The 13,122-nt window shown below is 37.0% G+C and overlaps 1 protein-coding gene across 1 annotated transcript in view; it reads left to right on the top strand.

Annotated features, from left to right (window-relative positions):
* PROS1 (protein S) overlaps nucleotides 1-13,122 on the top strand; it is a 99,418-nt gene that overhangs the window by 38,908 nt on the left and 47,388 nt on the right. The window contains exons 2-3 of the mRNA XM_017519734.2: nucleotides 2,071-2,228; nucleotides 5,225-5,249. Of these exons, the coding sequence (XP_017375223.1) occupies nucleotides 2,071-2,228; nucleotides 5,225-5,249 (183 nt within the window). The remainder of the gene's footprint in view (nucleotides 1-2,070; nucleotides 2,229-5,224; nucleotides 5,250-13,122) is intronic.

Below are 13,122 nucleotides of genomic sequence, written 5' to 3' on the forward strand. Positions count from 1 at the left end.
TTTTTTTTTTTTAAGTCAGGGTCGTGCTCTGTCATGCAGGCTGGAGTCCAGTGGTGTGATCATAGCCCGCTGTAGCCTTTGACCCCCCACAGGCTCAAGTGATCCTCCTGCCTTGGCCTCACAAACTGCTAGGATTACAGGCATGAGCCACCATGCCTGCTCCTGTGCTCTTGTTGATAAATATTTAAGTCATTTAAAATTTTTTGATCTCACAAACAGTGTCTCAATAAATAATTCTATTTTTTCTAGCACATGGGCCTATATGTAGGACATACTTAGAAGCAGAGTCATTGAGTTGAAGAGTGTATGTACTTTAAATTTTACCAAATTAACTTCAAATAAAACCTGCCAGTTTATGCCCCACTACCAGTGTACAAGAACACACGTTTCCCTTACTCTCACCAATAATCGATATTATCAGTGTTTTAAAGTTTTGCCAGTCTAATATACAAAAATATAATTCTTAAAATAGTTTTATTTGAACATTTTATCATATTTATGCCTTTTTCTCTATAGTGATGGTTTGTATGATTGTTTGTATTGTTTTCTTTATAGTTTGTTTTGTTTATATTTTAAAAGTTGTTTTATATACAACCATAAATAAAAAGCATTTCTGTATTGGTCAGCTTATCTGGGTGCTATTTTTTCTATTCTATATACTGTTAAGTATTTTCTTCCAGTCTTTGCTTGATATTGAACTTTGTTATTTTTGTTGTTGCTGTTCAACTGTTTAAACATTTTTATGAAGTCAAAGTTATCAATTTTTTCTCTCTGCCTTCTGTATTTTGTGCTTTGCATAAAATTTTCTCTTTCTATGGATTTTTATTTTCCTGTTTCTGTGAATAACCAAATGTGTTAGTCTATCAAGTATCTCTCAAACAGCTGACTGAGCTGTACTCCTATATTTCTGTATCTCCACAGAGATCACAAAAGTTTTTCATTAAAAACGAGAAAGTTACTACTTTGGCTTTAAAGATGGTATGGCTTCTTTTTTTTTTTTTTTTTTGATAGAGTCTTGTTCTATCGCCCAGGCTGCAGTGTGGTGACCCAATCTCAGCTCACTGCAGCCTCTGGATTCCTGGTCCAAAAGATTCTTTTGCCTCAGTTTCCTGAATAGGGGGATTATAGGCACATGCCACCAGGCCTGGCTAGGACTGTGGCTTTTGACATAGACATTTCAACATGTTTTTTCTTTTTTTTTTGGATATTTTTGTTTTTTAGAGTGAGGGTCTTACTGGCTGGAGTGAGGTGGTGTGATCACAGCTCACTGTAACCTTGGACTCCTTAGCTCAAGCGGCACTCCCGCCTTAGCCTCCCAGGTAGCAAAGACTACAGGTGCACACACCATGCCCAATTAAAGTTTTTTTTTATGTGGTGGCACACTCCTGTAATCCCAGCTACTCAGGAGGCTGAAGCAGGAGAATCACTTGCATCTGGGAGACGGAGGTTGCGGTAAGCTGAGATGATGCACTGCACTTCAGCCTGGGTGACAGAGCAAGACTCTGTCTCAGAAAAAAAAGAAAAAAAATATATATATATATAAATAATATGTATATACTTATACATATAATTTATAAAAATTATATATAATTTTATATGTTTATTATCTATGTATAAAAAATTATATATATATAATTTTTTGTAGAAATGGGGTCTCGCTCTATTGCCCAGGCTGGGTTTGAATTCCTGGGTTCAGGTGGTCCTCCGGCCTCAGCCCCCCAAATTGCTGGATTACAAAGATGAGCCATCATGCCTGGCCTCAGCATGTTTTCTCCAATGTAGTCATGATGAAGGAAACATTGAATATTATCTGGTGTGTTATGCTCAAGTGTAAACTTGGATCATTTGTGTAGACCATTATACAAGTGCTGCAGCTGCACGCCAAACCTGCTCTCTGAATTGTTAACCAAAGTGCTTCTGTATCTGCCTTTTTTCTTAGTTCGATCATACTGATTTTAAATGTCATACAATTCATAGGCAGAAAATGATTTTAACTCTTATTGATTAATAAAACAATATATTTTAAATGGGGAAATGCTTAATTCATAGAAACTTATTTTTTTCCTTCAGTTTTGTCAAAGCAACAGGCTTCACAAGTCCTGATTAGGAAGCGTCGTGCAAATTCTATGCTTGAAGAAACCAAACAGGGTAATCTTGAAAGAGAATGCATTGAAGAACTGTGCAATAAAGAAGAAGCCAGGGAGGTCTTTGAAAACGACCCTGAAACGGTAAGCATCTATGGAAACTATCAAGTCCACACATTTGCACACGCCACTAGAGCTGACTAAACATTTCCAGCCTGAGCTCCCTTGTGTTCCATTTTAAAGTCAACAATTTTGTGTATCACCTTCCACATATAACCACTTCCACTTCAGGAGGGAGTACCTTCGAAGGAAAGTGGGGTTGTTTGGCAGACATGATCACCGATAACAGCTTGTTCTGACTAAATTATAGTTCATTTACACCTCATTATCAGCAAATAATATTGATCTCATGGTTTGTAAATATTTTCTTCTAACCAGAATTTGATAGTGTTGGGGAGGGGAAAGGAAGACTGAAGTATTAGTGTGCGTGTGTGTGTGTGTGCTAGTTTGGATTGTTATCACAATGCTTCATTAAATTTCTCCATTGGCATTTTATTTTTATTTTTATTTCTTGAGACAGAGTCTTTCTATTCCCGAGTCTGGAGTGCAGTGGGAGGATCTCGGCTCACTGCAGCCTCCACCTCCTGTGTTCAAGAGATTCTTGTGCCTCAGCCACCTGAGTAGGTGGGATTACAGGCATGTGCCACCATGCCTGATTAATTTTTGTATTTTTAGTAGAGTGGGGCTTTTGCCATGTTGGCCAGGCTGGTCTCAAACTCCTGGGCTTAAAAGATCTGTCTGCCTCGGCCTCCCAAAATGCTGAGATTACAGGCATGAGCCACTGTGCCCGGCCTACTGCTACCTTACATGAAAGATTTTAAGTCACATTTGCAGATATCATCTGTTATTATTTGAGACAGAGTCTTGCTCTGTCACCCAGGCTGGAGTGCAGTGGCACGATTGGCTCTCTGTATCCTGCGCCTCCCAGGTTCAAGCGATTCTCCTGCCTCAGCCTCCCGAGTAATGGATTACAGGTGCACGCCACCATGCCCTGCTAATTTTTGTGTTTTTAGTAGTCACAGGGTTTCACCATGTTGGTCAAGCTGGTCTCAAACCCCTAACCTCGTGATCTGCTCACTTCAGCCTTCCAAAGTGCTGGAATTACAGGCATGAGCCACTGTGCCCGGCCCCTTCTAATGTTATTGAAATTTTAAATAGATTTTAAATAGATATCAAAGTAGTGAAAACAGCGTAATAAATTTCAGTATACAAACTGCTCCACCCCTTCAGTAATGAGCAACACTCTGCCATTCTTGTTCTACCTATTTTTTTTACCCCATCTATTCTAATTTTTATTTTGTTATTCTGGAATATTGTAAGGCATGCCTGTCTGCCCAAGACACCGTATTGGTACATCACTCATTAATATTGAGAATGTATTTCTAACATCGTAGATATATTCTTACACCTTAGCCTCTAGCAGCAAAAGTGGAGTGAGGGAGAAGGCCTCAATGCAGAGGAGGAAAGATAGTGAGGAAGGAAAACTCATTTCTGTGCTTCCTCCCTTCCACGAATTCCAACACTGGTCTCATAGAAGACAAAAAAGTGACAGAAAGAGCAAGACAGAAAGGGAAGAAATGAAAAAAAAAAAAAAGTTACTTTTTTTTTTGAGACAGGGTCCTGCTCTGTCACCCAGGCTGGAGTGCAGTGGTGTGATCATGGTTCATTGCAGCCCTGACCCTCCTGGCTCAGGTGTTCCTCCCACCTCAGCCTCGTAAGTCACTGAGACTACAGGTGTGTGAGACACTTTAGTCTCCCAAAATGCTAGGATTACATGTGTGACCACAGTGCCCCCGCCCCACCCCCGCCAAACATTTGTTACTGTGTTAGGATTCTCGTGATTACAGGTGTGGTCATTTTCAACCCTACCTGACCACTCACTGTCCACATCCCGAATACCACAGTCCACGTTTCCAGTGCCCACGCTACTGCTTATGCCTCCACGTCTCTAATACACACCGTTGACAGTCACAGCATCACCTTTAAATCCCATTATCCATTGTGTAGGTTTACATGTGAGAGGAGGAAAGAATGAGGCCTTTGACGCAGTTCTGGATGACCTTATGTTCAGTACTTACTAAGTGTAACATTGAGTCTGTCTTTGTTTAGAGATTCTGGTTTGTCGTGAGGTTTCTTGTGCTGTTAATGGTACACACGAGATATATTATGGCTTAAGAATGCTTTTGTGGTCCAGCCTGAGAACCTTCATGTCAGAAATTTTAAACATTTTTCTCCCTTTAAGAAAGCACATTCTTTACTCCAAATGGCTGATTTACAGATAAACTTTTGATACACAACCAATTTGTAAGTAAGGTATTACATGTACATAGACGTACAAGATAAATGTCTACTTTAATTCACTTCAAAGTATGTCACTGTTAACTGGGCACATTGGCTCACATCTGTTAGCCCAGCACTTTGGGAGGCTAAGTTGGGAGGATCGCTTGACCCAGGAGTTTGAGACCAGCCTAGGCAACATAGTGAGACCTAATTTCTCCAAAAAAATAATTCACAACAACAAAAAATTAGCTATGCATGATGGCATGTACCTGTAGTTCCCGCTACATGGGGGACTGAGAGGGGAGGATCGCTTGAGCCCAGGAGGTTGAGGCTACCGTAAGCCATGGTCATGCCACTACACTCTAGCCTGGGTGACACAGAGAAACCTTGTCTCAGAAAGAAAAAAAGAGTATGTTACTGTGATTCAACATTGAATGTGGTGTGGGCGATCATTATGACATACAATGTTTCAAATGGTTATCTAATCATTATGGAAAAATTAAAGGATACACAAAAAGAGGGCATGTCTGATTATATTTACCGTCTTAAATAGAGCCTGTTTTCCGATTAGAAGCTTTTGAAACATGATTAATTGATCAGTATTGCTTTAAGCCTTAGTATCTTATTTATTTAATTTTGTTTTCTTTTGTTATATTTTACTCTATAAAAAATTATAATGTGAAAATGATGGTTATATGTAATTTATTTGCATCTTTAATATAAAAACACATAAAATTAAGTTTTAACTATATAATGAAATTTATGTTTGCTAAGATATGTTTTCTTTTTCTTCTTTCTAGGATTATTTTTATCCAAAATACTTAGGTAAGTTCAAAACATCTCAATTATACAATCTTAGAAATGGAAGGGAACTTAGATATGTCCTTGTCTAACCCTCCACCCATTTATTCTATCCAATATAATTTCATTATCCTTAGGGCTGAGATTTCACTTTATATGCAATTTTGTTGACCTTTTATGTAAGACATGTTGACAAATTTGGAACAGTTCTTTGATTACCACATGACATTTTAAATTTTAATGTTTTTCTTTCTCATGAAGCCCTTGGTCTGAAGCTCACTTATATTGAGGTGGAAGACATAGTCTGTGAACATATGAGTTTTCAGGGGTTAACCTTTTTTTGTGTGTGGGGTGGAGAGGGTCTTGCTGTGTTGCTCAGGCTGGAGTTCAGTGGCCTGCCCTTGGCTCACTGCAACCTCTGCCTCCCTGGGTTCAAGTGATTCTCGTGTCTCAGTCTCCCAAGTAGCTGGGAATATAGGCATATGCCACCACACCCAGCTAGTTTTTGTATTTTTAATAGAGACTGGGCTTTGCCATGTTGGCCAGGCTAGTCTTGAACTCCTGGCCTCAATCATCCACCCGCCTCAGCCTCCCAAAGTGCTGGGATTTCAGACATGACCCACCCTACCCAGCCTTAGCTGCTGTATTTTAAAAGGGCGGTGGGATGTAGATATACATCCATGAAAAAGATGTTTTCTTTTGTGAAGTTACATGTTACTCCTCACTTTTCAAAACAAAAAACAAAAATTTGTACTATTTAAGTGTAGAAAAGATAGTCTATCAAAACTATTTCAGCTTTTTAATTTTAAATAGAAACAAATATTTTATAACAAAAATAGACAGTATTTGGCTATTAAAAATTATGTGTGCATGAAAAAATATAGTGTTAACTCTTGCTTTTGGTAAAGCCATGTAATGAGGCTGTGTTTTTGCAGGCATGTCACTCTAGAGGATACATTCCTTTGATCAGAGTACATTTGCATAAAGATAAACACCATTTTAATACAGCATTATGTGTTCTGGGGAAGTTCTTTAGATAAAATATTTTTCTTTCCTCCTTGCCTTTCTCTTAAGTTCCACTTTTCTGGCCCCACTCAACTTTTTCTCCTCTTTGCGTATCTCATTTGGAAACATGGTTAAAAAAAAAAAACAAAGTTTAAAACAAAACAAATTAAAACAAAAACACAAGATATGGGCTCTAGTCTTAGACCTAAAACTTTTAGCTGTGTCAGGGTAAGCAAGTTGTTTATCTTTCCAGGTTCTGTAGTTTTAGGTGTGCACTATATTTTCCAACATCAGAGCTTTTAAATCATCAAATCAGTGTGTGTACATAAATAACTTACTGTGTCAAAATTTCTTCAGATGTATTCTTGTTTAATTAACCCATCATATAAAACAAAAATTACTTTTCATTATGATTTGTTTTTATTTAAATTTCATATTTTGGTTTTTATTTGTATATAGGCATGTGTGGTGAATTCCACTGTTAAAAACAATATTTAAAAATTTCCTAATTTAAACTGTTTTTGTTATTTGATGTGTATATTCTATAGGCCGATGGCTCTAATTTGAAAAGCAAAACAATTCTTTCTTTGGTAAATTTAACAGTAGTTTTACTAACTACAGCAGCTTATGCAGGTAGATCCTTGCAGTGAGATAAGGTCACCAAATAAAGAACTGTAATCCACACATTTGGGCCAATATTTAGACTCACTTTACAGGGGCTAATAAAGCACTTCAGTTGGTCTGCGTATTGCATGTACTATCTTGAAAACATGGGATTTGGAAATAAGTACTCTGGGTTTCATTATAGCTTTTAAATTGTGTTCTTCTCTTTTTTAGGAAATACAGTAAATAATTACCATTTCCATAGGGCTAGTATCACCTAATAGAGTGAATGTTTCTGTTAATGAGAGAGAAACTTCCTGGGAAGAATGGTAAACTCTGAACCTAAATATAAACATTAGAAGTAATTTTTTTACATGAGTTGACAAAAAATAAGAGAAAAATTAAAACATAATAAATAAATAAATTACTTTTAGTTTCTAATTCCTGCCGAGTTGGTGAATTAGCTCAGAGTGCTGACTTCCTTCCTTCAAATTTTCTCTAAAGAAACAATAAGATTCCAAGCACTGATAATAACAAAATAAAATGAACAACAACAAGAAGTGTGGGAAACGCCTGGCTAGAGGAAAGGCTGCCGGACCTGCTGGTGTGTGTGGTGGGGGAGTCAGGCTCTAACCAACAAGGCAGGAGTGATAGAACAAATGGACCGATTTGAAAAATGACCTGAACTTTCCCATGGAGAAAACAAATACCAAAAGTACACCAGAGCAAACCCTGAGTAACGAGAGGTTTTGGAATAACAAAAACAGAGGTGGAGATAAATGAAATAGAAAAACAAAAGTGAGCATTAACAAGAGCAGATTCTCACTCTTTGAAAACGTTGGTATGCTAGGCTGACATCCGGCAAGGATAATCCAGAAAAAACAAAAAAAGAGAAGGAGGAAATGCCGATACACAGAGTAGAAGATAGAAAGGGAAAATATCCTCTACACAGACTAAAAAGATTGTCATAAGTATTACAAAGAGCTATATCAAATATATTCGGAAACCTACATAAAATGGATCTGTTTATAGAAAAATGTCAAATATCTGTAATTTCACAGGAAGCAATAGAGAACTTAGTTATACAAACAAGTATGAAACAAGTTAAAACTGCAACCAAAGCCCTCTTCTTCCTATGTCTCCCAAAACCCAGATCCAGATGGTTTTACAAAAGAACTCTTCCAAATTTTAAGAAATTGTTAATGTTTCTCTTATTAAGAAATTGTCCTAAAAAATGAGCTTATTCTAAGAGGCTGGTGCAATCTTGACTCCAAAACCAAATAAAGACAACATTTAATAAACTCATTTTAAAATTTCAGTGAGGAAATAGAAGAAAAGAAAAATAGAATTCCTTTTGATTTCGGAATTAATTATAAATAAAATGATATTCAGCCCAATCTTAAGTGTGATATATTATTATATATCATAATAATATCATGATAAAGTAGAATTATTCCAGAAATTTAAAGATGATTTAACATCAGGAAATCAGCTGGGTACAGTGGCTTATGTCTGTAATCCCAGCTGCTCAAGAGGCTGAAGTGGGAGGATCACTTGAGGCCAGGAGTTTGACACCAGCCTGGACAGCATAGTAAGACCCCACCTCCAAAAGTGTATTATTACCTCAGTTCATACAGAAAAAGCAGTTGATAGAGTTCACTACTTAGTTATGATAAAAGCTTTGGTCAAACTAAGATGGTAAGAAAAGGTAGAATAACCATATAATTTATCTCCCAGATTTTTACACTTCAGTTCAGGATTAATACTGCACAAGGTAAATGTCGGCCACAAAAAGAATAAAATAGGATTGTTTTGGGCAAATTGGCATGAGAAAGGAAGGAGGGAAAGAGGGCAGGAAGGAAAAAGAGAGAGAGAGAGAGAAAAAAAAACACAGAAAAAGAGAGTGAACAAAATCTACAGTAAACATTATACCTAATGGATAAACTTTAGATATAGTTCCTTTATGGTTGAGATCAAAAAGAAAAGTACTGGAGGTTACATTCAGTGCAATAAGGAAAGAAAAACAGAGATTTTGTAGATCATAAACTATAATATATACTTGTCATTATTTTTAATTGATGTAATACTGGAAAAAATAGAATCCATGACAAAATATTAGAACACATAAGATATCTAGATAATTCTATGACTCTCCTATAAAATCCACGGTAGTTCTTTATGTAAGCAATAGCCCAGTAGAAAATAAAGAGATGATATCATTCACAATAGCAGCAAATCCCATAAAATATCTAGAAATATCTTAAGAACACATAAAAACCCTATGGAGAAAATTTTAATACTCAAAGACATAGAAAGTAAATTAAAACCATGGAAAGATATTTCATGATCTTGAATTGAGTGATGCTATAAAGTGGTCAGTTCTCCTCAAATTGATTTTGTTTTATCATATTATATATATATATTTTTTTAGAGATGGGGGTCTCACTATGTTGCCCAGGCTGGTCTCAAATCCCTAGGCTCAATCAATCCTCCTGCCAGGGCATCCCACCGTGCTAGGATTATAGATGTGGGCCACTATGTGTGGCCATCCTCAAATTTATGTGTTCAGAACAATCTTCTTTAAAAAAATATTTTTGAGAAACTTAGCAAACTCATTTTAAAATTTAAGTGAGGGAATAAAAATCTACACGTCTAAAATAAAAAAGAGAGAAACACCTCATCAAATATTAATAATACAAAGCTATAGAAATAAAACCATATGGTATTTTCAGAACATGTAGACTAATGAAACTGAACAGAGAGTTCAGAGAACGGCTCATGTATACATGACAACCTAATATTTGATAAAGATGATACTGTCAGTCACTGTGGATCATTTAAAGACAGTATTGCAAAGAGTGGCCAGGTATCAGCAGGAAAATAAATGTGGGTTTCTAATTACCACCAAATGTAAGGTGAATTCTAGGTGGAATAAAGACAAAAATGTTAAAATAAAACTATGAAATTAAAGAAACAATATGAGGGAATATCTTTGTGACTGATGGCATGGGGGGAAATTTTAAATTCACAAATTGTAAAGTGAAATAATACATTTGATTATAACAAAATTAAGAATTTATCTTACAGGAGAGACATGAATGGTAAGATTAAGAGACAAATGACAGATTTGTCTCTGTCAAATAAATATCAAAAATATAAATATCCAAAGATGATATTTACAAATGTTTAAATTTCTTCAAATCCACAGGAAAAACAAAAAAGGACCAATAGAAAAATTGTAAAAAAAAAAAAAATTGGGGAAAATTTTCAAAGAAAAAAAACTTTCAGATTTTGAAAATGACGTGAAAATATGCTCCATCTCCTTAGAAATCAGAAAAACAATGAGGTATTACTTTATTAACTATTAGTCTGGCAAAAATTAGAAAGCAAGGATGTAGAAATCCTCATACCCCACTGGTGAGAATGCAGCTCTGCAGAGCCATTAAGTACATTCCTACTTAATGATCCCACAATGCCACCCCTGGGTATCTATTCCAAAGAAATTGTTATGCAGCTGCTAAGGAGACATGCATGAGGATGTACTTTAAACCTTCTTGTAGACTAGAAAGTTGGAGATAATCTGAATGTCTGTCATTGGTAGAATTACACAATGGTGGCTGCATACTGTGGCGTAACGCTTAGTGGTTAGTAGCAATGAATTACATGTAGCAGCATGGACTGATCATAAAAATAAAATGCTGGGTAGCAAATGTTAGAGAATATGATATATAATACAAAACCATTTATGCACATGAAAAAACCATGGACATGAAATGGTAAATATGTATTTTTAAGAACATTTACAAAAAATATTTTAAAAATACACATAACCACTGGGCGCAGTGACTCAGTCCTGTAATCCCAGCACTTTGGGAGGGCTGAGGAGAGCGGATCATTTGAGGTCAGAAGTTGGAGACCAGCCTGACCAATATGGTGAAACGTTGTCTCTAGTGAAAATATAAAAATTAGCCAGGAGTTGTGGCAAGACCTGTAATCCCAGCTACTCGGGAGGCTGAGGCACAAGAATAACTTAACCCAGGAGGCGAACGTTGCAGTGAGCCAGGCTCGTGACACTGCACCCCAGCCTGGGCGACAGAGAGTCTGTCTCAAAAAAAAAAAAATCCAACCAAACAAAAAAATCCATGAGAATGATTGCCTAAAGGGTGAATGAAAGTAGAAATGGAGGAAATGGAGATACAAAGGAATATATATGTATTTTCTGAAAGCAAATGATGGGCTTTTCAAAGACCAGCAGTCAATGTACTGTGAAATGGGCGCAGTATGAATAACTCAGCTCTGTGCTCCTCCAGTCAGAGCAAGCAAACATTCAGCCTTTTATGTGGTGCCTCTTCTGTGACCTAAAGACAGAGGGATATAAAGTACTTTCTTGGAAAAATAAAACATTTACCTGACTCTTGCTCCGTTATGAATCCAATACAACCTTTGTCTAGATGTCAGTGGCTGTTCGAGCTATTTTTTAGGATTGCTAAATCAAGATAGCTAGGATAGTGATATCTATAACAGGCTGCAAAAGGAAACCAGTTTGATTGTTAATAAAACTAATGGTGATAAATATAAGTAAAGGTATATGTAGCAAGATCTTTTCCTAATATGTTCTGCCTTGACCACCAGAACTTAAAAATGTCAGTTTTTTTTTTTACTTTCCTTTCTTTCTTTCTTTTCCTTCCTTCCTTCCTTCCTTCCTTCCTTCCTTCCTTCCTTCCTTCCTTCCCTTCTTCCTTCCTTCCTTTCTTTCTCTTTCTTTCTTTCTTTCTTTCTTTCTTTCTTTCTTTCTTTCTTTCTTTCTTTCTTTCTTTCTTTCTTTCTCTNTCTTTCTTTCTTTCTTTCTTTCTTTCTTTCTCTCCTCTCTCTCTCTTTCTTTCTTTTTTTCTTCTTTATTTTTATTTTTTATTTTTTTTGACAAAGTTTCACTCCTCTTGCCAGGCTGGAGTGCAATGGCGCTATCTAAGCTCACTGCAACCTCTGCCTCCAGGGTTCAAGCGATTCTCCTGTCTCAGCCTCCTGAGTAGCTGCGATTACAGGCATATGCCACCACGTCTGGCTAATTTTTGTATTTTTAGTAGAGATGGGGTTTCATCATATTGATCAGGCTGGTCTGAACTCCTGACCTCAGGTTATCCTCCTGCCTTGGCCTCCCAAAGTGCTGGGATTACAGGTGTGATGTGCCTGGCCCAGAAAGGGTCTGTTTCTTAGCCTTTCCCTCCTTATGGTCCTAATTTCTGTTTTTAATCCCTTTTCTTGTGGGAGCTTCTTCATCAGGTTACAGAAGTGGAGACAATCTCCCTCCAGCTTTCACCTTCCCGTTTACCCTTCTCAATTTTTTCTATCCTGTTGTGTGATAAGAAAGAGAAGTGGGAATATGAGGGTTCTGTACTGTACAGCTTTGGAGCAGCAAAGCAACTGCCTCACGGTAATACTGAAAGCACTTTTCCATGAAAGTATCGTCATGAATATTAGTGCAGGCTTCTATATAAGGTGCCTTATGTGTTCAAGCTAATTTGTTGTCTGGCCTGGGTCCTAAACCCATAGGAAACATTTGAAAGCCTCAGGGCTTTCAAATTATGGCTGTTATTAACTCTAAAATTTCTCCGGAGATGCAACATAAGCTTTCTCAAAAATGAGGATTCTAGTGAAGTTTGGACACTAGAATAACTGAAGTCTGAGAGTAGATGATTCAAGAGGAAGGACAAATGAACCAAAGATAAGACGACTCAAAAGCTAAAGCTACTTAGGTTTCATGGGACTGAGTTTGGCTCCCTTCCCCTCTCTGTCTCTTGCACCATGTTGCCTTACTACTTCTGTCATGGGATGACGCACGAAGAAGGCCCTTACCAGTTGATAGCACCTTAATGTTAGACGTCCCAGCCTCCAGAACTGTAAAAAACAATATTTTTTTCTTTATGAATTACTGAGTCTGCGGTATTCTCTTATACCACAGACACGGGGTTTTGCCAGACATGGGGTTGTTGCTATAACACATAAGTGTTGTGATTAGATTGTTGGTAGAAATATGAATGGTAAAGGCCATTATGATGAGGTCCTAGATGGAAATCAGAAGTAAAGCACTGGAGACTAAAGACCATCACTGTTACAAGGTGGTAAAGAATTTGGCTGAATTATCTCCATGTCTGAGGGCTTCAGGGAAGGCTGAATTTAAGAGATATACTAGGATAGCAGAGATTTCTAAGCAAAATATTGAAGGAGTTGTGTGGCTACATTTATTTATCTATCTATTTATTTAGAGACAGGGTCTCACTTTGTCGCTCAG

Source organism: Cebus imitator, unplaced genomic scaffold (genome assembly GCF_001604975.1).
Source record: "Cebus imitator isolate Cc_AM_T3 unplaced genomic scaffold, Cebus_imitator-1.0 Scaffold771, whole genome shotgun sequence".
NCBI lineage: Eukaryota > Metazoa > Chordata > Mammalia > Primates > Cebidae > Cebus > Cebus imitator.